This window comes from Phoxinus phoxinus, assembly GCF_949152265.1.
Source record: "Phoxinus phoxinus genome assembly, chromosome: 21".
Taxonomy (NCBI): domain Eukaryota; kingdom Metazoa; phylum Chordata; class Actinopteri; order Cypriniformes; family Leuciscidae; genus Phoxinus; species Phoxinus phoxinus.
Genome location: NC_136896.1, coordinates 18,015,648 through 18,041,205, shown reverse-complemented (window position 1 = coordinate 18,041,205; position 25,558 = coordinate 18,015,648). Strand labels below are relative to the sequence as shown.

The 25,558-nt window shown below is 37.7% G+C and overlaps 1 protein-coding gene across 3 annotated transcripts; it reads right to left on the bottom strand.

The window, feature by feature from the left end:
* Positions 1–3,136: 3,136 nt before the first annotated feature.
* Positions 3,137–25,242, bottom strand: hectd2 (HECT domain containing 2). Of its 3 annotated transcripts, XR_013795773.1 has the most exons (22): positions 24,801–25,015; positions 23,953–24,082; positions 23,014–23,152; positions 22,827–22,929; positions 21,334–21,423; positions 21,128–21,192; positions 20,971–21,016; positions 18,795–18,904; positions 18,244–18,392; positions 18,027–18,150; positions 15,291–15,387; positions 14,811–14,918; positions 14,391–14,523; positions 13,891–13,979; positions 11,182–11,340; positions 9,120–9,194; positions 8,873–8,960; positions 8,650–8,756; positions 5,116–5,231; positions 4,884–5,027; positions 4,578–4,800; positions 4,410–4,546 (listed from the first exon to the last, which is right to left on the bottom strand). XR_013795773.1 is itself a non-coding variant. In XM_079596006.1 (21 exons), the coding sequence occupies exons 1-21, from the start codon at positions 24,876–24,878 to the stop codon at positions 4,680–4,682; spliced, it is 2,268 nt and encodes a 755-aa protein (XP_079452132.1). In that variant the 5' UTR covers positions 24,879–25,242; the 3' UTR covers positions 3,137–4,679. The 3 variants fall into 3 exon arrangements, 2 of the variants coding, with proteins under 2 accessions (XP_079452132.1, XP_079452131.1); XM_079596006.1 differs by having other exon boundaries at positions 3,137–4,800; positions 23,953–24,079; positions 24,801–25,242; XM_079596005.1 differs by having other exon boundaries at positions 3,137–4,800; positions 24,801–25,226.
* Positions 25,243–25,558: the final 316 nt, after the last annotated feature.

Here is a 25,558-nt window from a genome sequence, read left to right as displayed (position 1 = left end):
TTCCCTCACTCGGGTCCACGGAACTGTCAGTGACATTAGGGCTTTTCACACTGCGCTTAACCCCTGGCTATCATTGTTCTAAACACTGTTTAAACAGGTCACATGCTGCATTCATCCAATCAATGACACTGAACCCGCAAATAAGAACGTTAACCCATGGTTTGGGAATGAACCATGTGAAATGTCAGTTTATGAATACCCAGGATTAATTGTTAACCCTGTGTAAATTATGAGCAGTGTGAAACGTGAAGCAAGATAACCCAGGATTCAGTTTACCCGGGATTTATTCCCTATGGCCACAACCCAAGTTCCATGCCTTCTTAATTTAGAAAAATGTAGCTCAAAGATCTGGTAATGCTAACCACTATGCTAGACATTATCTTCAAGGGAATACTCACTCAGTAAAACAATAGTTTCCTCGCCTGTCACTCATAACCTAACGGAGCTGTTTACTTAAAGGACCCGCAATAAGAGGGAGACGGCTTCAACCTTGTTATAAACTTATGAAGGAACTGTCTGCTTTTAAAGCCCAGCCTGTGGAGAGACAGCCGCAGCTTCATGAATACATAAGGAAGCTAGCCTACTTAGAAACCCGCTATAGGGGGGAGGCATGCACCTTATAAAGAGGGTTCAACCCCTAAATGCCACAGGGGAGCATTTGCTAATAAAATGCTCCACCCTGCCTGACCTAAGGTCAGCATCTTGCACAGCCAGAACTCCTGAATTAAGAGTGTTCAACCAGTGAGAAGGAAAGCAACGCTCAGGCAAAAAGCGGCTTCTTTCCAGGACCAGATATGGGTTTTCTGGGGAGCCAATGACTCTCTGCAGAAAGACCCTCTTATCGAGAGGAGTCCAATGGTCACCCAAGACTGTGATCCCCAGATTAGACCAGGCTAGGACCAGTGACGATTGACCCTTGAGGCAGGGTAACTATACCCACTAGAGGAAACTAGAAACGGCTACATTAAAAAGCTGTGCTATAGTCTCCAAGGTCTGTCTGAGCCGGAACAGAGCGTGGAGGTCCAGGAAAGAAAGGGTCTGTCTGAGCCGGAACAGAGCGTGGAGGTCCAGGAAAGAAAGGTATCCCATTAACGGGATAGGGTACCCCTCCACAATAGTCCCTGTAGTCTAGGGTCGCATCATCTGGGGATCAGCTACTTACAGTCCCCAAGGGGGAGGCCCAATCTCGACCACATTAAGGAACTTCGGTGCACACAAGGAAACTGCCTGCTTAGGCATTTCACTGCTTATACAAGGGACCCACCTACTTAGTAACCCAAATAGGTGAGGCAGCTACGACCCTGTGAGTATGCTAAAGTTTGTATCCTAGGGTAACTGCCTAAACAACCTCCCAAAAAGGGTGGCAGTCCCTTCTGGATAAATAAAGGAGCCTCCTACTTAAGGGGACCCCAGTTCTGGATTTTAGAAAGACGGGACACTCATTTTATTATATGACACGTCATACGTCATTACACTATATCTACCACATTGCACATGGGCACCTCTTTCAATCCGATCAAAATTTCATTGATTAACGTGTTTACATTAAGGCTTTTCAGTCCGATTGAGCCGCCAATTTACTAATGGATTAATGACGTATAACGTGAGGAACGTACACTTGTGAGGAGCTGTTCTTCCTGTTGAATAAAGTGTCATATAAATGAGTGTCACGTCATTTTAAAATTCTCCTTTCACTCAGCGTCTGTAAAGTGGACCAGGACAACGTCCCACCAACGTCCCGCAATTGCCCAGTTTGCCCAACGCTTTCGCCGGCCATGACCACGACTATGGAGGCCCATTTCCCCCTTGACTGTAAGCTCATCCATCCACGCTGGATAGCAGCCAGGCCCTCAAGAGATATCTGGTAGTCGTAAATGTCTCTGTTGACAAGTTATATAATTATCTACCTAGTTTCCTAATATGACAACCTGATACAATCGTGACCTTAGCACAATTGCGATCAGATCTCTCTGAGATTTCAGGAGTATTTTGTTTCAGTGTAAAAATAGCCCTGGTTGAACCGGTTGAACCTAGCACTTCTCACTTTTAGTGCCGGAATTTTTTAAGAAATGGGTCATTGTCTTGAGTTGCAGTGTGTCCCAAAGTATGGGCCGGAGCACCATTAGACTGCAGCAGCTGCAGATTATGCACTGATCTCAACAGGACTCAGCAAAGTTATATTCTCTATATATTTTTTTGCTATCATGATGTATTAATTATTGATATTTTTGTTTTCTTCTCAAATATTGGTCTGCTTGGTCATGCTTTAAACCAGTATGTATACATTATCTATATCGGAAAATGTGTGCTTCCCTACTGTACAGTATACCAAATAAGTATTTATGATACAGTAGACAAACAAAACCCAAATGACCTGTCTGCATCTACTAATATTCAGAAGAGTGCAACCAGAATCAAAAAGCTAAAAATTGTGATCTGGGAGGCTCATTTTGACTGCTATAGGTACCAAGAAAGTCATTCCTTATAGTGATTAAATTATACTTGTTTAACAACACCTGAGTAAACTAAACCATTGCATTAACAATTAGCATTATTGGGTGTACCAATAGCATGACTTTGGGGAAGGGACTACCTGGTTGACTACAGGACTTACATTAAAATTTGAGGTAAGATTGTTTTTTTGTTTGTTTTTCAGATAGCATATATTAAAAGTGACATTAACGGCATTTCTAACCAGTGCTGAGTGTAATACATTAAGTATTGAATTACCGTACTGTAATTTAATTACTTTTCCCTTGAAAAATAAAATATATTTTTTATATGGAAAAATATTAAAATAACCATATTTTGCATAGTGAAGATAGTCATTCATTACCTCGGTTGTACTTTTGTAAAAACAAATGTTTTAATAAAATGGCTATGCATAAAACCATCTCTCATAACAGCAGAAGAGTGAAAGTATAGCAAATAATAATTTGTTCTTTTAAAGAGCCTATAAGGTGAAATGTATGCAGCTCTTGTTGTGCTCTCTGTAGTTCTTTATTTGACCTTCAGATTCTTCTTATGACTTTTAAGAAATGCTCTAGGCTCAAATTCTAGACAGGAGGTGGCAATAACTCCAAGCTAACCAAAATACAGGTTAAGGGATCTCTCTTTCATCACAGAACAAAACAAAAATATTTGCTGTATAACTTTATTCATTAAAAATGAATGAGCAAAGTTTAAATAAATACATGGTAAATACATTTGTATTCAGTCATTGGAGAAGATAAAACCATAGCATGAACACTGGAGTGATTCAGATTGACAGACGATATAAATACATATAAAGCCACTTCACAAGTCCAAAGAAAATCACATCACATGATGAGCCAAAAATATGCAAAAATACACCACTTACAAGTATCCAATTACGCAAGCCAAACCAGGATAAGTAGGATGACTGATGTACACCCCACTAGTTAGAGGCCATCTAGCCCATCTACTAGCATATACTGCAGTATCACTAGACCTCAGATTGAGTCCTAAATGAATCATGAAATTGATGGCACAAAGCATAGAATTGTAAAATAAATAATGTTTTTGTTGTTGCGACCAATACTGCTGTCAACCACTCTATTATAGAATAACCAAAAAAAAAAAAAGAGAGAAAAAAAAAAAAGTTCATCCATGTTATGGCTAGTCAACAAACATGAAACATTCACTGACACACAGAAAAATCACATTACCTAACTTCCTTTCATGCCAAAGAGAGGTTGAGAAAGGGTTGTCGACAATTACTACACTACACTCAACAAAACTGCGACGTTTGAGCTCAGACACAAACCTTTACTTAAAAAGTTTAAAGTTTATTAACAGCTACATTTTAAAAGCCCAGCAGAAACAAAGAAAATGCTTGAGTTAAGGAATGTTTCACACAGAAGCTTTTATTAACTGCGGGCTTCTGTAACCCTGGAGACAAAGCGCTGTCTCTTTAAGAATGCTGGGTAAGTTTGACAGCCTGTTTGCCAGGCCATTTTAGCTGAGACCAACCCCCTTACTGACCTACTTTCAACAGGAGCATGGGACATTAGACCAGGCCCATGTTGAAGAGAAAATCCTAAAACATTTTATTTTTCATATCATATTGCAGCACAATTGAGCTTCTTGAACAAATATACACTGTATTATCCATAAAATCCACATATTTTAATACCACATAAAATGATCGGTCCTTCACTCAAGCAGTCAGCAATGAGGAGTCCAAATTACATAACAACTACAGACGAACAGCTTAACTGGGTTCATCATAGAACCCTGGTTCACAACAAATAATACTACACTGTACATCTAGAGCTTACATTATCACTGCTGTGCGTAATCCTCTTATGAATTGTTTCATGAGTGTGAATGTGAACTGAATTGACCACAATCGCAGGTAGTCGATTTGGAATTGGAATTGGCATGACAGGAAGTGGACTGTTATTTAACACTGGCAATGCATTCTGGGAAATGAAGTCTATAAACCTATCATTTCAAAATCTTTCAAAAAAGGTTTTAATGAACCAACAATGCTACAATTACAAATACATCTACACTACCATTCAAAAATCTAAATTCAGTTGATGCACAACCCTGTTGGCTGTTAATCATCATATATCAATATCATTGCCCATTATCTTTCAGTGAATGCAGGCTGAATACAGTCATAAATTGGATTATAGATCTACAACTGCAATCTACTCCAATCCAAATCCCTCTGCATTTGAAATGGCAATAGTTAACTTTTGCCGTAATTCTTTCTTGCTCTTGTATGGAGGTAGACAAATCTGGTTGAAGCATGTATGCGACACTGGGAGCCTGCGAAGAAGATGAATAAATAAACTGTAGAGAATGAACATGCATGCAGTCGTTTCACAGCAATCACCAATTGTGATGATTACCAGTCAGTGCAGACATCAATCTTGGAGATCTTGAAGTTGAGGTCGGCCATTCCCCCCACAGGAACGCGGTCACTTCCTGTGGTAAAGTGGAGCAGTTTCTTCTGCAGCTCTAAAGGAAAGGCCAGAACCACGTCCCAGAAGGCCCTGCAACACCAGAGAGAACAGTCACTTTTCTACTAATAGACATGCATTTGAAAGCATGACTTTAACAAATTGTATACAAGACATGTACCGGATGGTGGGATCAGTCTTGCTGTAGCCCTCATACTGCACCACTCGCTGCAGAGAGCCCATGTCCAGATTAGGACTTCCACAAACCAGGATCTCAACCTCTTCTGGCCTCAAGAGCTACATAAATGACAGATGTAATGAGTCCTTATATTACTTCTATAGTTATAATTAGATGCATATTTGTGGAGAAAAAATTGTTCATTTAAATAACGTATAACAATTATGCATTTAATTACACACAATCACCTGCACATAAACATTGCAACAAAAAAGTATGGGTAGCACATGATAGTAAAGTTCTATACATGAACATTAGCAATAAGTAACATTAATTAAAGTTATTTAGCACTAGCAAAAGCAAACATGAACTGACAATGTATAAATGTACACTGCCATTCAAAAGTTTGGGGTATGTAGTTTTTTTTTAAATGTTTTTGAAATACATTTTAACTTTTAAAATAAATGTTTTACTCATTTTAAATTAATTTAATCAAAATACATTAAAATCAGTAATATTGTATTATTTTCTTTTTACAAATTCAAATTAAAAACTTAATTCTAATCTAATATGCTGATTTCACGCTCAATAAACATTTCTTATTAGTATCAATGTTGAATAGTTTCCACAAAAATATTAAGCAGCACAACTGTGATACTTTTTTCAGGATACTTTGATGAATAGAAAATAAACCGTATTTGAAATTATGTAAAATATAAATCTTTTGTAAATGTGTCACTTTTGATCAATTTAATGTCTTGCTGAATATTAATGTCTTTCAAAAAACAATTTGAACAGTACATTGTAAAAAATGATATGATCAATAAGTCATGACAACATTATATACATTACTTTAACTCATCAAAATATTTGTTTTAACTATTTTAAGTTATATAACATTCAACCAATTTTTCAAAGTCAGTTTAATCTAATTTAAGATGAAATTACTTATACAGCCAAGTTGATTAATTCATGTCAATCCAGGTTTAAATAAATACTTTAAACATTATTTTTCATTGTTAGTTTATGATACATAATATATTAACTAATGTTAAAAAATGTACCTCATTGAAAAGGGTTAATAAATTACCCTACAAATATCAACTGACCAAATTTATGCATTCTAGCATTTGCATTCTTTATAGTTACACTTTTAATTTGGCACAGCATCTTAAAAAGTCATGCTAGATGCTGAAAAACAGCAAGACATGACAAAATAAACCAAATTAAATGTTCAACAAAATAAATGTTAATTTATTAACATTTAATAAAAAATATGGAAAATTTGATTGACAATTTGAAAAATAAATTAAAGAAGCAGTAAAATCTGCATATTAAACAATATTTTGCATTTGTGTTTGCATCACACATTTCATACACATCAAAAAGAAAAAGTAAAGTAAAATAAAAGTAAAGTAAAATTACTCTGTGTTGGTATTAACATGAAACCCTTTCTAATGCCACACCTTGCATGTACATAGCCTGTGCTGTGCAGTGTGTTGAGAAACAGACAGACAGTGTGAAAGACAGAGGGAACGAAAGATAAAGATAGGTCTTTAAGCCACAAAATAGGTAGCAATGGTCCAAACCAATCTGCCACGTCCTTCCCCTCCCCTAACCCTCCACCTCACCACTCCCCGCCTCACACACCAGGACCAGCGAGTCAGATATTACCGTTACAGAGCCTCTTACATAAGCAGTCAGGGACATAGTCAACTGTTGCGTAATCACTAAAGACAGGGAGGGTCTAAAGTAGATCATGGCTAGTGGAATCAGGCCAGAGGAGGTCTGAAATCATGTTTATTTCTTCTCATTGTTACACTATTTTACCACCGTAATACTGTTAACTAGACACATGTACAGCTGATCCTAGAACATACAGAGAGAGAGAAAAACTGATTGTGCAGTTCAGTGAACCCTGAGAAACAAATGATTCACAGGCTGAACATTCCTTAAAATGGTCTGATGAAATAACTTTCCCTCTGCTTCTTTTTTCTGTGTACATCTCTTGATTAAGAGAGCAGTCTGGGGTAGCACCATATTGGGAAGTCTAAATCGAGGCTGAATCATCACCAAGATAAACGTACGTGCAATTTACTATTTGCCCTGGTGCAGAGAGAAAAATACCCAACAAATACACTTCATCCTGAACACTTAACACATCATCAGTATTTTTAGATTCAATGAAGTGTTGTTTTTATAAAAGAAAGTTTTGCAATAAGAAAGAAAATGGTTTCTTATGCAAACTATTCCAGGGCACAGTTTGAATCACACTCCTTTAACGTGCATTTAAGACACAAGAATCTTAATTAAGAACTATTAACTCAGCAAACTGCAGGGAATGTCAACTAGTGCCAACATGCAAAACAAGCGACAACAAAACAACTTCAACTTCTGCTGATACAAACATTGTATTCATATATCACATTCACAATAATGACATTTTCCCACCGTACAACCGCTTGGCATGAAAATAATATTCTAAAGAGCTCAGGAAGTTAATAATGTATATCAGTTTTGGTCTCTTTAAATTGTTCTGGATATTCTTTCAGGCAAAATATAAATTGAACTGATATTCCGATTTGAATAGAAATCTATTTCTTCAAAGAGGCTCATTTTATAATCAATAATTATTTCCATAATTATTGTGTTTTGTTCTAAAAATGTATTTATATATTAATAATTAGTAAATAATAATAATAATAACTATTTATTATTAATAATAATATAATTAATTGTTATATTTTATTATAAAATATATTTTTATTATATGTTCATATTTTATTAAATCTATTTTCTTACAGACTACTTTGGAGTAACTAATTAGTAATTACAATAATACTATTTATTTCAATAATATGAAGTGTATTAAAAAACAAAATATCATGAACTAGCCAGTTCATTTAGTCAGGATTGGCTGTTTTTAAAGGAGAGTATGTTAAGTGACATACTCATGAGCTGTGTAAATTCTGCAAGAAACTGCACCTTTGTTCAGATTCCAATTGACATGCTAAGCAGAGCAAGAGACTTGCATTTTTCTGAGGGTCTCTATGTGTTCATTCTATGTGACCTTGAATTCTGAGGTCTCTCCCAGCCAGTAGCAGAAGAGCCTGGATATGGTATGGAGATTGAACAAACAAAGCAGGCCCAGTTACAGGGCACCCTTCCAACAGAGGGGGAAGGGATGGCCCATACACAGATGTAGCCTTCACACAGACACACACACACGCACGCACGCACGCACGCACGCACACACGCACACACACACACACACACACACACACACACACACACACAAACACACACACACACACACGGCCCACAGACCCTGCCGTCTCTCCTGCCACTGAAACTCTCTCTGTTTGAGAGCCACTAGTAGAATATTGCAGAGCTTGCTTTGCTAAAAATTATTAGTTCAAGTGAAATGTCAAGCTGTTTCTTGGCTTCTACGCACTAGCTTCTAGAGTATTCCCCTCAGAATTCCTTATTCATTGACCATGCAATGAGGATTTTGACAAACACTACACAGCAACTTACCATCAGGGCATTTGAGGCACAAACGCTGTGAAAACCATGATAGAAAGCAGCAAACTGCCTGTAGATGGACTTATTCAGCAGGAAATCAATGTAGAGCTGGACATATTCTGTGCAGGGACAAACAGATCAATCCTTCAGTAGCGGGAATAAGACAATGAGGCAATTCATGTTGAAAAACGAAAACACAGTCATGCACATAACTAGAGAGTGGAGACTCTCTCACCTTTTCTGTTTAGGTTGGTAACAGGGATCTTGTCCCCTCCTGGTTTCAGATTATATGACTTGACCACTCCAAGTTCTTCCTGAAAAACCTAGAGGAAAATGTACAGAAATGACCTCTGCTTCCATTATCTGTAGAATTGATCGTCTAGTTCAATCAGACTAACATGCTTATCTATTAGAAACCATGGAACGAGAGATAAGTCTGAGAGCAAACATCCTGATTGTACAGGTCAAGTTTAGAGACTCACCTGAAATGTGGTGTAAAAGTCCTCTTCAACGTTTCCTTCATAGCTGAGGAGTTCCCCAAGCCCATGAGCAAGATCCTGAAATGTACACACAAGCACATTAGACAAATATTCTGAATTTGCAACTTTTTATATGTGTATTTCTCCTTTGCAGGGGAAGGAACACTTTTCAATACAAATCATAAAAAACTGCATTGAAAATACAATAAAGTAGAGGTAATAAAGTCTCAACAAATGTGACATTATGTGAAGTATCTGTGACTGTGTGAGCATTAAATCATATGTTAAAGGGCTGCACTTCATTTTAGTTCGAAGTCTGTGTGGCTAATAAAATAATACCAGTAATAGCAGATGAGATGTTTGTGCTGTTTTTTTTCCACGTACACATTACCTTTGGAAAAAGTTTGAAACAAGGAAGCAAACAACGCCCGCAGGCAGTTATGTAAGTTTGGAGGAAGCCAGAGACCGTTAAAACAGAACATCTGGCCCAATTAAATCTGACTTTGCAGTAACAGGAGAGTGAAGGGAAATCAATATGAAAGCGGAGCTTAACTAGTTTTTCAAAATACAATCAACCTCTTGTACATTATATTTCAGCATACATACTAGTTTGTATTATGATAGAGTGTTGCTTCAGAAGAAATGGCTAATATTGGGCGCCCTCTGCTGGACACAGGAGAGGCAATGGCTGAATCTGAACAGGCATATCATTATGTCTCTAAGAAAACATAAATTAGCTTTGTAGTACACTGGAACCATTCAGTCACGATTACCCCATGTGTTTCTAATTAAAGGTATTTAAAACTTACTAAGTTTAATAATATACCATTTAAAAACAACAACTGTAATGATATAGGGGAGAGCAGGGCTAGTTGTCAAACAGTGAAGTTGCTTGCTACAATGTTTGCATCTCATTAACCAGAGGGTTTTGAGTCAAAAGTCCAATTGCACAAATGTGTGGCTTTGCATGTTAGCCCAATTCTGTTGGGAAAATAAGTGAACTACGCTACCATTCAAAAGTTTGGAGTTGCTAAGAATATTTAATGTTTTTTTAAAGAAAAGTATCTTATGCTCTCCAATGCTGCATTTATCCGATCAAATATACAGCAAAAACAGTAGCATAGTGAAATACCTTGATAAATTAAAAAATGTAATTTATTCCTGTGATAGCGAAACATATTGTTCATCAGCCATTACTCCAGGCTTTAGTGTGACATGATTCTTCATTTATCATTCTGATATGCTGATTTGGATTTCTCAAGTGTTTGAAATAGTACTCAAGAAACATTTCTTAATAATATAAATGTTAAAAACAGTTGTGCTGCTTAATATTTTTGTCCAAACCATGATAATTTTTTTTCAGGATTCAGTATTCTTCAAAAGAACAGCATTACTGACCTGAAAAACTTACTGAGCCCAAACTTTCATAAGTGAAATCAGACTTGTATACATTCAGACAATTTTGTTTGCTACCTTGTTTGTTTCATAATTAACAGTAATAAGTAACTGCAATTGGACATTTTGTACTTGGTATTTTGCTATATTAGAAACAAAACATGTGAAACTAGCATGTGAAGGATTGATGAGTTCAAAATAATAATAAGAAAAAACATGATACTTCAAAGGGTGTTGTGAGAATCACAAGACATGCATAACTAGATCAGCAAAGCTGAAACCCAACAGCGTGCTATGACCAAACAATGCATCATCTGAGGCTTATTAGTCACATCCAGGAGACTAGACAACTGTGTGGTACCCTGGAAGTGCAAACGATAACGCAAAAGCTATTTCTGCTTCCATCTGCTTAATTCTGTCAGCCATCTACACTATGTATACATAGCTGAGTGAGCTCAATGTCACCGTATAATAAGAAACACATCCTAAATAGCACATATAAGCTATATGAGCTGCAGAATATCATTACTTTATATTGGAATAATAATGTGTTACACTGCACAATGACTGCTGGTGGTTCACCCATCAGTGACTTACAAACTCTGTGTTCATCAGGATTGGACTGGATTGAATATTAAGCCATGAGGTGTGTCACAGCTTGTGTACATACAGGCATAATCTGCTGGAGGTCCTCCAGGGTGAGGGTCGCCATGCCAACGGGGGTGTCGAGGTCACACGGCACAATGGGAGGGGTCAGCAGCTTCTTGTAGACACAGGGGGGGAAGCGGATGTCCAGTGTGATGCTGTTATACACAGCCAAGCCCATAAGCTGACAGATGGGGTTAAGTGCACACAGCTGGAGAGATTCATAGACCTGACACACACCTATAGCCTTCTGTTACACAATGGATTGGCTACGTCCGAAACCAAAGTCAACGCTGTCTGTTAGTATGAAGGCACCTTTAACAGTTTACTTTCCACAATTGTCATGTCTAATGATCTAAATCAAGATCTAGTGAGCTTTAGTCATAACCAAGCAAATATGTAATGGTTGCAAAGCTTTTTTAAGAGCAGAAATTAAATAAATGCTTAAAAAACAATTACACAAAAATGCACATCTTTAAATTAGCCTACCAAACTACACAACCATTCAAAAGTTTGGGGTCAGTAATACTTTTTTAAAGAAATTAATACTTTTTTGCACAAGGATTAAATTAAATTGATTAAAAGTGACAGTGGTTACATTATAAGGTTACAAAGGATTTCTATTTATGTTCTTTCGAACTTTATATTTTATAACGAATTATGAAAAAAAGATCATGATTTTGACAAAAATATAAGCAGCACAATTGTTTTTAACTGATGATAATAATGAGAAAAGTTTTTCAGCACCAAATCAGCATATTAATTTAATCCATATATTGATATGTTGATTTTTGAAGGATCATGTGTCTCTGAAGTAATCGCTGCTGAAAATTCAGCTTTGCCATCACAAGAATGAATTACATTTTTAATATTAAAAAAGTTATCTAAAAACATAATTATATTTCACAATATCATTTTCATTTTCAAATCAAATAAATGCAGTCTTGATGAGCATTAGAAACTTTGAGCAAAAGACAATTCTTACCAATCCCAAACTTTTGAACGGTAGTATGCACAGGATTGGGGGATATCAAAGGCAGATTGATTAGGTGTGTTTGATTAGGGTTGGACCTTCAAGGCCAGAGCTGCTCTATATGCTAAAGTACTAGTGCTCATTTGAATAAGAACGCCCCTCCCCCTAAACCCACATGTATTTAAATAGCAATAGCAAGTAGCAAATAATGATTTATGGCTGTAATTGAAACTAAAGCCTACTGGCTTAAAAAATATGTCTCACCCCAACTTCCTGTTTCAATATGTCAATACAAGAAAAGAAAAGAATCTTCCTTTAATTTGTCGCGTTATGTCAAAATTGCACCTGATTTGTTGGATGGGATTATAATAAGCGAGACGCTTAAATTTGATAGCGATAAAATAAAATAAATGTTTTGATATTATTGTGAACAATTCATCCATGCATGTTTAATATATCGTAGCTCACATGTCAGACTTCTCTTTGGTGACGTATTCCCTGCCTTACACTTTTTCCCTTTTCAATTTTTGATACAATACAATACAAATACAAATTCCCAGATAATGCATTTAATTAGCCCAAAAAAGTGTGGTTGGACACTTCATGCACTCAACTGTCACCGCTTTCCTTATGTAGCTGAGGGAATATCAGACTGACTATCCGATGTTGGATGACATAATAACCTTATAAAAATCATACACTAGATGATTCAGTGCATAGTATAATTGCATAATGTTTAATACGTCATTTGGGACACACAACTTATTTCTGTGCAACTAGTGGCAGCAAATGGAATTGTAATCTGTTTGAGCGTCCCAACTTAATACCAATTGAAGATGAAGAAAGCCGTTGAAACGCTTTGGTGCCACTAGTGGTGTTTTTTCATATTTCCTAATATCGCAACATCCCCTAAAGTATCACAGTAAGATGCATGGAAGAACACCCAACAGGTGTATAATACATTTAGAGGGAAAAGTGAAAAGCCCTGTGAGTAAGTGTTTTCAGCTGTAGTTGACAACTCAACACCATGTGCTCTCCATATGTGTAGTGAGGGCGATGGAAAAAAAGTCCTCAGCTCAGGAAAGAGAGAGAAAGGGGAGAGAACAGACAGGCGGGACAGTTTCCATGAGGACTGCAGCGATGAGACAACACAAATCGAGCTCTGGCTGTTCTTAACGGGACAAAACAAAAGATTCTTTATTTCATAATTTTTCACTGATGTGACACAGCAGTTCTGTGCCGCAGGAGAGAGAACTCAGGCTCAGACTAGGTCATGCGCTGGACGGGCAGCCAGATGTATCAAGAAGCCCGAGCCAGGGGGACAATTAGAGGGGTAAAAGCAGGACATAGCAGGCTTTGGCTGCCACCGTGTCTCTCCTTACACATTCCCAAAAGCACCGTGTGGACCGGGTCTCTACACTGACACGTGCCCGCCCCTGCACCACATAATTTACAAAACCATTTCATAACTATAACTATATCTGTGCATCTTTCATTAGTGTCATATTGCATTATAACCCTGTGTAATTAACATTTAGAAATCACATGGCATAAAAAAAGCATATGCTCCATTTACACATCATCATAGCACAGATTGGTGGCAGAAAATACATTTCCCACCAGAAAACAGAAGGACGAGAATGAACCTCAGAAGTGTGTGCCAAGTGGGAGCTGACTCTATATTTATGCACTATTTTAAGTTTGTCACACCCCACACGTGACCACCTATACTGTATAAACTGCTGGAAAATGAAAGGATACGGCTCCAACCAATCGGAACTCAGAGTTGTTGTCACATTTCCAGCTGCTGAACCAATGGCACTGGGACTCCTTCACATATGTGAACATGCCTGTAACATGACACACAGACACAGAATAGAACAATAAACATTAACGAGCAGAATGAGCATGATTGTGTGATTATTACACACACTGTCAATATAAAATAGGCAAATGAAGACTTCAAAATATGAATAGAGTTAAAATAATAATAATTGCCGTACCATTAGAAAAGCACTTAAATTCTCAACTATTGGAAACAAATAATAACATATACCTTTCCGAAGTTTGTTAGTGAGAAGACATTTTTGTTAAGATGATAAGAGTAAATATTTAATATATTTTGCCATTTTGTCTCTCAAGGAACTGTATTTGTAGAAATATGCTTAAATGTTTTTTATGGAAAAACAAGACTGCTTTTTTGCAGCATATAGCAGCTGTATATCATCCAAGACTGGCACTACTTGTCCTGACCATCTTACCGTAGTCTGGGTGAAAAATCTGTCGAATCAGGAGAAGAAACCACTCTTTTGTGAGTCCACCCATGTCCAACCCTGCTTCCCCAACAAACGTCACTTTCAGTTTTTTCTTCAGGTCTGCTCGCTTTCTCGAAAGCTATTAAAAAAGGGAACACATTTATGGAGGGGCCATTTTTCCAAATTAAGTCTTAGCCAGACACAGAACTTTCCAGAATATAATGTAAATGCTTTTGGCTGAAAGTCCTTTCAGCCTAGGAAAACAAAATGTAGATTTGTGCTACTTTATCCAGAGTAATGCAGCCCATACAAAAGTCTTTCCTCCTATAGAGCTAAATAGTTTTCAGTGGTTCAAAGGAACTCATGGTAACATCTCCAGGAACAGACGCAATTCTACGTTTACAGATCTGGACCGAGCAGTATTACCTCATCCAGTGAGTCACTGACCAGCTGCAGACGCCTAACTTTTATGTTGAGAAACAGCAGACTCATATCCACCCTCTGCCTGCGAGAGACCTTGTCCACCAGGGTTTGCTGCATTAGACATAGAGAGCATTTATCAGTAAACATTCCCCTAAAAGAAACAAGTTTGCAGAACATGGCTTCATCTAGGTTTTATTCGATGCCTCTGGCTGTCTTGTTTCTGAGTAACATTTCTTATATGGATGATGCCTGTCTATTTGCGGTGTGTGATGATATTATTCTCTAGCAATATTGCTGTTTATCCTACAGTCTGGACACATATGTTTGGGAGGGAGCCATAGGAATGGCGATTATGCTGCCCCACCCATGCTAGGATTGTTATCAGAAAATACTCTCAGGCTAGAAGACATATTCTCTTAAACAGAGACTAGCTTTTTCATCTTAAGACTATAGTGAGAGCTCTTTAGGCATGTGAATTCTTACCCTGGCCATGCTGATCATCTGCTGCTCAGAGTCTCTCTGGATAATGGCCTTTTTCACCACTGTGGACAGGATGAAAGGGAACTGACAGAAGGTGAACCTGAGAAAATATAGATCAGAATTTACTTTGTCTGTGAGGAGTTTAAAGTGTACAGTAGTGATAGACCAATACATCGGCGAGGTTGATTAATCGAGTGATACTGGTTGACCACTAGTGTATACTACTGCAAAATAAAACATCTATATATTTGTACTTTGTTTTTCAGTAAATTTATTTTAGCATCCTTACAACAAGGTTAATTTACTTATGAGACAAAAATTGCATGATTGCAGGAACTTCTCCCTTGGGAACGAACTGGGGAACTCCTCTCACTGATGGGGACTCCTCTCTCGGGAACGGACTCGGGAATATACTGGGGAACCTCTCTCTCAAGAACGGACTGGGAAAATCCTCTCACTGGAATTGTCTTGGGAACGAACTGGGCAACTCTTCTCACTGGAACGACTTGGGAACGGACTGGGGAACTCTTCTCACTGGAACGACTTGGGAACTTCTCTCTTGGGAATGGACTGGGGAACTCCTCTCTCTGGAACGGTCTCGGGAATGGACTGGGGAAGTCCTCTCACTGGAATGGTCGCGGGTACTGACTCGGGAACAGATTCTGGAACTTCTCTCTCTGGAACGGACTCAGGAACGAACTGGGGAACTTCTTACTCGGGAAAGAACTGGGAAACTCCTCTCACTGGAACGGTCTCCGGAACTGACTGGGGAACTCCTCTCACTGGAACAGACTCGGGAAGATCACTGACTGGAAGCATTGTGACCATTGGAATTGGCAATGCTATGATCCTTGGAGCGGGTTCTTGGTCTCGGGATAACTCTTGTACAGAAAAAAGGACTGAAGCGGAGTTTAGAGTAGACTCACAGGTGGGTACGGACTCTGAAGTGGACTTGGGAGTTAGATCAGGTTCTGAAGCAAGCTTAGGGGTTAGAGTGAGCTCCAATGCAGACTCAGGAGCCAGGACAGGCTTGATACTGAACTCTGGGGCTGGAACAGGCTTGTGACAGAACTCCGGTTTAAGTGGGTTGGGGAGACCGCAAATGAGTAGGGCTGGCGTCTTCCGCAACCTCGCCAACGGTGAAGCATGAGCCACAGCACATGATGCCAGAGTACCTGGGGTAGCACATGCTGGTGCTCGGAGATACAGCTGGTTGTCCAAACCACTCCAAAAGACAGTTTTCAGTGTCTCATCGTTCCATGGTACCTGGTGAATGAGCTAAAGGAAATCCTCATCGTAGAATTCAATTGGGTAGCCATCTTGCATTATGGAGAGAATCAGAGTGGCTGGATCAAAGGAAATGGAGCTCACAACAGCTCACAAATCACAACATCCAGAGTGGATGAGGAATTAAACAGTCCGAACAGGTAAGTTGCACCACACACACCTTGATGATTGCTGAAGATGATTATAATAAAGTCTCCTATTTTTGTAGGAGCTGAACAGACAATAATGGAGGAGACAGAAATCCAGGAAAGCAGGAACACCGATTAATGGATCACTGGAAGACGATAGAGGTAAGTAGATGCAGGTAAGTAGTTATGTGACATTTGAACCGAGGTGTCAGAGCTCATGTCGAGCATAAATGGGAGTGCCAGATGAAGCCGCGATTCGAGACTTGTGTTGTTAACGTAGAAATCACATGACCAATTACAAACAAAGCCTCACTCTCAATATTATTACATCATATTGATATTCATACTGCCATTAAATGCCAGAGCTTAGAGGCTAAATTAATTTATCACAAAGAGAAATTTAACACACACACAAACTGTTAGGCTTTTATTTGCGCACGTAAAATGAAACTATCTAGGAAATGCGTGTTGGCTGCTTCATCCGACGAAGCTTCTTTCACAGGGTTTTGGCTGTATTATTTTTTGCAAAACACCAGATGGAGCTGTTTTCGACACTCTCGAATATTTGAATCTATTCCCGGAACAATCAGGGGAAAACCTTAGTGCTTCATGAGGCTTCATTTGCCCATCCCTACAGGTAAGTAGATGCAAGTAAGTAAAGTTTAACAATAAAAGCAGTCCAAGTTAGCAAGGACGAGACCAGACAACCACTATGTGTGTGGTGCTGGCTTTTATGGAGAGTTGATGAGCATGATGGCAGACAGGTGTGGTGATTAAGAAGGGTTTGCAGGTGATGACCAGGGAGGACTATGGGAAATGTAGTGTTTAAAGGAAACAGATATGGTGACTGGTGATCCTGACAGTAATCTACTCCTGTTGAAAAACCTACATTTTCAGCAGCCATTACTACAGTCTTCAGTGTCACATCATCCTTCAAAAGCCAATTTAAAATGCTAATTTGGTGCTGAAGAAACATTTAGTCTCATTTTTATTATCAATCCTGGAAACAGTACTAATATTTCTATAGAAACCATGATTAAAAAATTCAGGATGAAAGATTGAATTATATAAAATTTATTTTTAAAAAATGTACATTGTAAATGTCTTTACGATCACTTTTAATACATGTAATGCATTCATACTGAATCAAATTTATTTATTTAAAAACCTAACCTAATTGTAGTTTATTTTAATGATGTTTCACACATAATCTTACTTTTGCATCATTGTTTGGTGAAACATCCTTTAAACTTTTTTTGCATAAACAATAAAACTTGGTTTCAATAAATATAATATAATTTGAAAATATATTTTTCTGTCACACCTGTTTGAATTTCCGTGAGCCTGCCATGTGTGATAATCCTCCATAAAGTCTATATGGTCCAGGGTTAGGTTGTAGAAATCAGTGAAAGGGGTGATAGGGAGACAGGAAATGCTGTTTGCCGCATCTGTTAAAACAAGATCAATGTTAGTTTTATTGTTCGGAATTATTACATGTAAATTATTACGGGAAAGCATCTTGAATCAACAATGGTACTCACTAAGAAGAGAGAGGACTTTAGTGGCTGAGGGAATCCACCAAGAGCATTTGGCCATGGATGGCAGGTCTTCTGGCTTGACAGGAAATAGGCGGGTGGTGATGAAGAGCTGCAAGCGCTCCACCAGCTGTTTGAAACGCTTCTGAGGCAGTCTATAAGATGAAACATCGTAAACAGAAAGATAATCCATACACACTTCTTTTTTTTACTGTCAGTTGGTGTAATGCCTTGACACCAGCTGTCTTGACTGTTATATAGTGCACAATTCTATTTGTTGAGTTTATATATTTCACAATTAAATTCACAACTACTTAAGATAAAAAAGGCAAATAGCTCATTTATTTAAAAGAAATGAGGTCAAACATTAATTTATTTAAAAAAAATCTTATTGACCACAAACTTTTGAATGGTGGTGTATAATAATGACGTTTCACACATAAATTGTACAAACTGCAAAAAAATTATTAAAAAGAAATAAATTATTTAAAACAAAAAGATATAGACTTTTCCATTGTTAATTGCTCTCTTGTACAGACTGGCTGCGTCAGACTCACTTTTTAAACCAGTGCATCAGGAAATGGTGGTCCGCTTCAGCCAGGGCTGCTATTTGCCTCAGTAAGTGTGCATAGATGACATATGTGGCGGGGCTGGTATACTGAGGGTTCTGCGACACAGAGAAGCATTTCAGCAAACTTCAAAAAGGAAATTTAACTTTTCGTTTAGGAGCAGAGAAAGAAGTCTGGCTTTTAATAAGAAGTGGCATTGCAGCGGAAACCAGCTCTTTTCCTCTCCAGCATGATCTCATCCCTTCCTTCGGCACAGTGAATGCAATATACAGAGGCTGCCTGACATTGGTGGCAGACAGATTAGCCCAATAATTGCCTCTGCTTTTCAATTTCACCGTATCCTCTATGGAAATGTAGGTCAGGGAGCCCATCAACAGTCTGGAGATGAATAAAGCTATATGCGAAAGGACACATCTGTACATGCTTCTGTTTATGAAAATGTCTAAACTCCCACCACCACTGATCCCCATCAAAAGGAGATAATTTTTTTTTTCATAAAGCTGAACCCCAGAACAAACCGAATCCTTGCTAACCAAGCCATCGTCTCTCTCTCTCTCTGCCCACGGCTTCCCAGGCTCAAATCCAGTTGCTGTGTCCTTATTTGGACAGTCCCAGGCCAGCCTGTGCTGGTCATGTGTGAAGTAAACACTTAGCTCACGATCTGTCTGCACTAGAGCTATGGCTGGAGTCAATGGGCCATGTGGTGAGAGAGGAGATCAAGAGTTTCCTGAAACTCCAGTTCGCCTCTTACTCAGCCTGGGGTGTTTAACATGGCTGACAACACAAAGGCAACTCAAAGACAGATTAGAGCAATTTTGCTGTGTAAGTGCACATCTATAGGATCACACAGATAACTGTTTTGCAAATGGAAATTACAGATATTACAGAAAAGTATCACATGTCTGTGGGTTCTGTGTAATGAAGGCAATTTTGAATTAATGCCATGGGTTTGGTCACTAGTGAGAGGAGTGAAGAGACCAGCAGTGTATGTGTATCTAAAAGACTAAAAAGTAACTAAAAGACGCTAACATAAATACATTTTCGGTAGCGTGACAGTAGCTCAACACTATATTTGTTAATCATATTTAATTGTGCAAGAAACTTTTTAAGCAAGTTGAGGCAGTATGCAAGTAACTTTTCTCTCTCTCGTATTTTAGTTAGTGTTAGGAGAATGATTCATTATGATAAATCAGTTTGTTCATTCGGTTCACGTAATTAACCAAATACATACATAAATCGACTAAGATTAGCAGATTAAATAAACTAATCCCCACATCTTTTTTTGTTGCACATTATTTAATTACATGTAGTGTAACTTCGGTAGCCTGGCTCCGCCCTCCTACTCAATTTTAATTTTCCTTCAGTACTACGTCTGGGCTTGCGGTATATTCTTGGGTTTTCTCCGATAAATTTTTTACCGGTCCAACCAGCGAACAGAGGGAGTGGTAGAGAACAATGACGTTGAGGCCGTGCGCTAGTTTGAGTTGACATACTCACGACCAAACGTTAGCGATTGGTTATGGCAGATCCAGAGTGGCTCTGGGCAGATCCAATAGTTTTAAACTTCAACAGAGTACCCGCCTTCAAGGAAGTTAATGCTTGTCAATGAAGAGTGGCCAGACTCTCTGTACAAATGAAATGTACGAGCGTCTGGTAGGACCAGGCTATAACTTCGGTACCAAGTCGGTACATTTGACAACACTAGTTACATGCTGATATCAATGTTTTCAAATGTATATCAATTATGGCGCTGAAATAGAATTAGTTGTATTTTTCTGCCACTGTAATATGACAATAAATATTAGAGAATAAATACTGCTCTTTTCATAACAAGAAACAATATTATCTTATTGTTATACATTTAGAATTTTGTCCAAATAAATAGCTTCAATGTAGTTAGCTCAATGTAGTTAGCTACTTTATGTTAGTAGCTAGTTTTGAAGCTACATTTTTAACAGTACTATATCTTGACTCTATTCTAACTTAAATTCTGATAACTTTAAAGTAGTTTCAAAGTACTTTCACTAAAACTGAAGATCAACTCATCGAGCCAAGACGTTATAGTAAAAGAATTGTTTTCTTAAGAGATGAACAAAACAAATAAAATCATGCATTTCTTTATGAACAAAAAGAAAACTCAAGTGTGTAAAAACAATGGCATTACCTGCACAAGAACAAAATATGCTCTAAGGTCATCTTTTGTGCGGGGCCTAAAAATACAGAAACAAAGCTGACAGTGAGTCTTTTTTAATCGCAATTTTCTGCAAAGACTTCATGTCCTGTTTTAGTGCTTCAGTGAGAGAACACAATGCACTACTCACCCTTTCCATTCTCTTAATAAGCTATTAATAATTCCCTTCAGGACTGATTTCTGTGTGTCCGCGGGCTGCAAATTAGCCAGATTAAACCAATTTAGTTAAAATAAAATTCAAAACAACAGAAAGAGCACTGTGCACTGGCTTACTGTGTAATTCAATTATAAGAGAAGTTCAGTCAGTTTTTGTATTGGGAAAGTTTCTTTACGTACCGTGTGGAGCAAGGCATCATAAACAATATTGACAAATTTGATGTTTATTCCTGAGTCTTCAATAGTGTTGAAGGGAGCATTTGCTTCTTTCTAAGGAGAAAATTACAACATAAAAACATTAAGCACACTTTTTATTCACTTACATTTTATATATAATTCCCATATAAAATGGTTGGTAAAACATTCACCTCATATAAAATTTTCTGATGAAATCATATGCAGATGTTCTTTTTTACTTCCTCAATTAGTTCATTGATTCATTTGGAGACCAAAATGTTCAAATGTTTCCCTCCTTTCACAGTTATGTTTTCCACAGTTTTCCAAGAGTTCTTATTAAAAAACATTGGCAATACTTAAAAGGATGTTTTATTCATAAAATTACCATTATTCAAAAGTCTAAATAAAAAACACATTTAGATGGGTCAATAATATGATATTAGTAATTTTGTTAAGTTTTATTTATTACATGGCTTGGTTAAATTCTAATGTAGAATGCGGTCTGTTATTTCTTGATAACAGACCGCTGCTAAGTATAACACACCGTTGCCATGAAAAACAGAGCGTTGCCATGGACACGGTGTTCTTTAACAGAAGCAATATAGTCATTTTTAAATCAATAAACTCATTTTTAATTCAATATTTTGTGTCAAATTATTGATTTATTTGGTAGGTAGCCATGTAATAAGCGGGATAATGTATAGCGAGGCAGTTGTTATAGCGAATACAACCCTGTTACGATGAGGCAAGGACGAAGCGGAGAGAGAATCCACATGCACACACTACTTTAATGAAACAAACAGGTAATCCAGGGCAAACAACAGAACAGGGAACTCAGGACAGGCACAAGGAACAGGAAACAGCTACAAGCTACAGCAAACAACAACCGACAACCAACAACTAAGGCACAGAGGTACAGTATAAATAGGCTACACAGGCAAACAAGCTAAACAAGATAACAAGGGGGCGTGGTTAATCAGAAACACCTGGGGATTTTTACACATACTAAATTAACAGATCATTTACAGTGGGCTGTGATTAATTTTGGCACTTTGGCAAAGTAATCTTAGGCTCAATAGATACTTCAAGCAATATGAAAACAATCAACAGCAACCTAGTTAAAAATGTCTCCATGTACTAACAATTAAATTAATAATTTGACACAATGCACTTATTGTGTACATATATGTTTTTAAATTGTACTTGTTTAAAAAATACCATGTAATTACAACTAACAGCTGTAATTACATCTATAATTACACTGGTGACCCTTTCCTTACATCTTAGCCTAGCCTTAAACCTAACCATACCATGAAACCTGTCCATAACCTTACCCGTATCCCACAGTATAGCAGCAAATGTGTTTTGCAATGCAACATAAACACAATAATTACATTGTACAGTTATGTTGTACATTGTAGTTAAAGACACCTAGTATAAAGTATAAACAACACTTGAAACCAGAACAACACACTGTATTGGGAGCTTCAACACACCTTAAAGGCACCGTTGAGTTCCAAAAAGGAGTCGAATGTGGTCAAGTAGAAATCATGGACTGGCTTCCAATCCCCTGAGATAGTTGCCCTTTCAACATCGTCCCTACAGCCAGACAAAGACATGGTTAAACATACTGTAATTGATCTGTGAGTACTGCGTGTTACTAAGGAAAGGAGAAGTACGTACTGAAACTCTTTGGCGGATTTGGTTCGAATGGGAATAATGGGTTCTGAAACAAAACGAGCTTTCACCTCTGGAGGGAGAACATCAATAGAGATACGATGCTTATGTCTCACATCTGGAAATATTGGAGGAAGCTCTCTCACTGAAAACAAACACACACAAAATTAATTAGACGGCAGCTCACAATATGAGCAAGGTGGGTCGTTCAGCATTCCCTCTGAGGGGATTTTTGCAAACACTCTCCAACTAACAATTATTTGTCATTATCTTGTCAGAAACAACTATCAAAGCAATGACTCTCAGCATCCCAATAACTACCTGGTGACATGCAATTACCATCAGCACAAATTGTTATTCTAATTAAAGGAACCCTAGGCCTTTCATTTTTCAACAAATGCACTGAATAAGGCTGATTGATGAGTTAAAATTCACAAAACTATTTGTACTTGTGGACTAGAGTAGGAACAACTGATGTTCTCATGGGTTCGGCCAGTGAATTTACAAGGTAAAGTGAGATATTTAACGAGATTTAGCACTGCGTCAAGCCTCCAGCCCATGTAGTGTCTTCATAGCGAGTTCCCAGCTCATCTAAAGACATGTTAGACGTGAACACACTTGTGCCTTCAGAGACTTGAAGATGAATGTATCACATAGACAACATCTTTGATCTCCAAGACAAAGAAAGGAAAACATCTGCTTAAAACAGTGAAGTGGTTATTAATTCAGAGCAGCCGAATCGACAGCTTTGAAATGCAATGAGTTTTTTGCCGTGTTGTAAAAGGGAACTACCTTTAAATCACTCATGCATATAATTTTTACGCCATAGTAACCTATGATTGTGCTACCAGCTTGTAGACCTAAAGCACAGACTGTGGATGTATTTGATAATTAAGTTATCTAACAAGAATTAGCCAAAAGTGGCATCACTGGAAGGAGTCTGACCTTGTTTAACTGCAGGTAGCAGGAACGGAGAAGAAAAACTATGGCTGCCTGACTCTCTTTTGTGATTTAGGGTGGAGATGAAACTTCCGTAAGATGGGAAAGGGAGCTTCGGTCCACGATCCAAGCTCTGCTGATGAAACAATCCACGTTATATTCCAATATTTCTAGAAAATAAACTGTGCTGCAGTACACCTGTACATGTGCACATGTGGCACTGAAAAACAGATACTACAATAAACTATTATGTTCTATACTACACGAAACTGACAGATTAACATAAAAAGAAAAAGAAATAAACTAATAATATGCCCCTCCCTCTTATTCAAATATTTGAATAAAAAGAAGTATCAGTTTAAAAAAAAGTACAAAATACATATTAAAACAGATTTAAACAATAGTGGAAGTAAACAAAAACTTGTTAATTGAGATTGTGTGACTCATTGCGTAAACAGAAGCATCAGTGTTGTTTTGCAGAAACGAAACATTATGTCTGAAGTATTCTGTGTGCTTTCAACACTAAGAAAATACAAACTCTTCACATGCAGTATGTTTAGTTAAATATGCCATCAATATTTAGTTTTGCTGATTTTTTACACTACAAAAAGTGTGTTGTCTCAGCATTAGGCTAATTTCACGAAGGATACAGCCTAAATAATTAGTCCAATTCAAAATTAGTATGCATTTTTAAAAAAAGGGGGAAAATCACATATCACGAATAGACTATTGTATAAAAAAAAAAAAAATTAAATCTGCATTCACGATAACGTTTTTTTTTTTTTTTTAGATTGTATATTTGTAAATTACAACCAGTCTGCAATAGCCTATTTGAAATGCAGAAAAATACTTACATGGTTTAGTATAGGAGGAAGTCTGTCTCTATCCCTTTCTTCAAGTGGACAGTTATTTTCGCTCATGTTTAGATGCATGTCCCCTGAAGAAAAGCCTTTCGAGCACAGTTACATGGCTTATTTTTCTGGGGAAAAGTACTTTTCCCGTCTGCGTAATCTCAGTGCTCACTTCCCTTTCACTTTGAGAAATACAGTGAGTCCAGTAGGCTACTGTATGTTCTTTTTGGTAAGCAGGTGAGTTTTTGAGACCACGATGACCAAAAATGTATTTGCTTGTCAAAGAGAACAAACGAACTTGATAATAAGAAAAGTAAAAAGAAAAGCTAAAAAAATCTTCGCGACGCTGCGTTTAGTGAGTGAAGTAACTTGTTGAAGAAGTGCCGTGGCGTCTGTGTGCAGTCCAGCTGTACGCTGGCGCCATGTTGTTGAGGATGATGATGATGATGATGAGGTTTGTAGTTACGGACTTGGATACGGCTACTGCCTCTACGTAACACTGGGGACGTGCTGCTGAGTCAGATTTATTGCACACCTCTAATTAAAATCTTTTCTAGAAGTAAACACCCAGCGAAAATCTATATTTGTATGTATCACAATCACAATTTGGTGGTCGAATAATAAAAAATACTAAGGATTATAGCCCACAGAAAAGTGAACACATAGCATACTGTCCACTAGTGGATATGTTTATTTTTTTGTTGATAGCCTATCTCTGATACCATGCATGTCACTGTGCTACGTGAATGTTACATTGTCAG

Coding starts and splice junctions, on each gene's coding strand:
- hectd2 (XM_079596005.1), bottom strand. CDS start 24,878: ATGCATCTAAACATGAGCGAAAATAACTGTCCACTTGAAGAAAGGGAT. Junction 22,930..23,013: donor AAATCCGCCAAAGAGTTTCA/GTACGTACTTCT, acceptor GTCTGGCTGTAG/GGACGATGTTGAAAGGGCAA. Junction 11,341..13,890: donor AGTTCCGATTGGTTGGAGCC/GTATCCTTTCAT, acceptor CCCATCTGTCAG/CTTATGGGCTTGGCTGTGTA.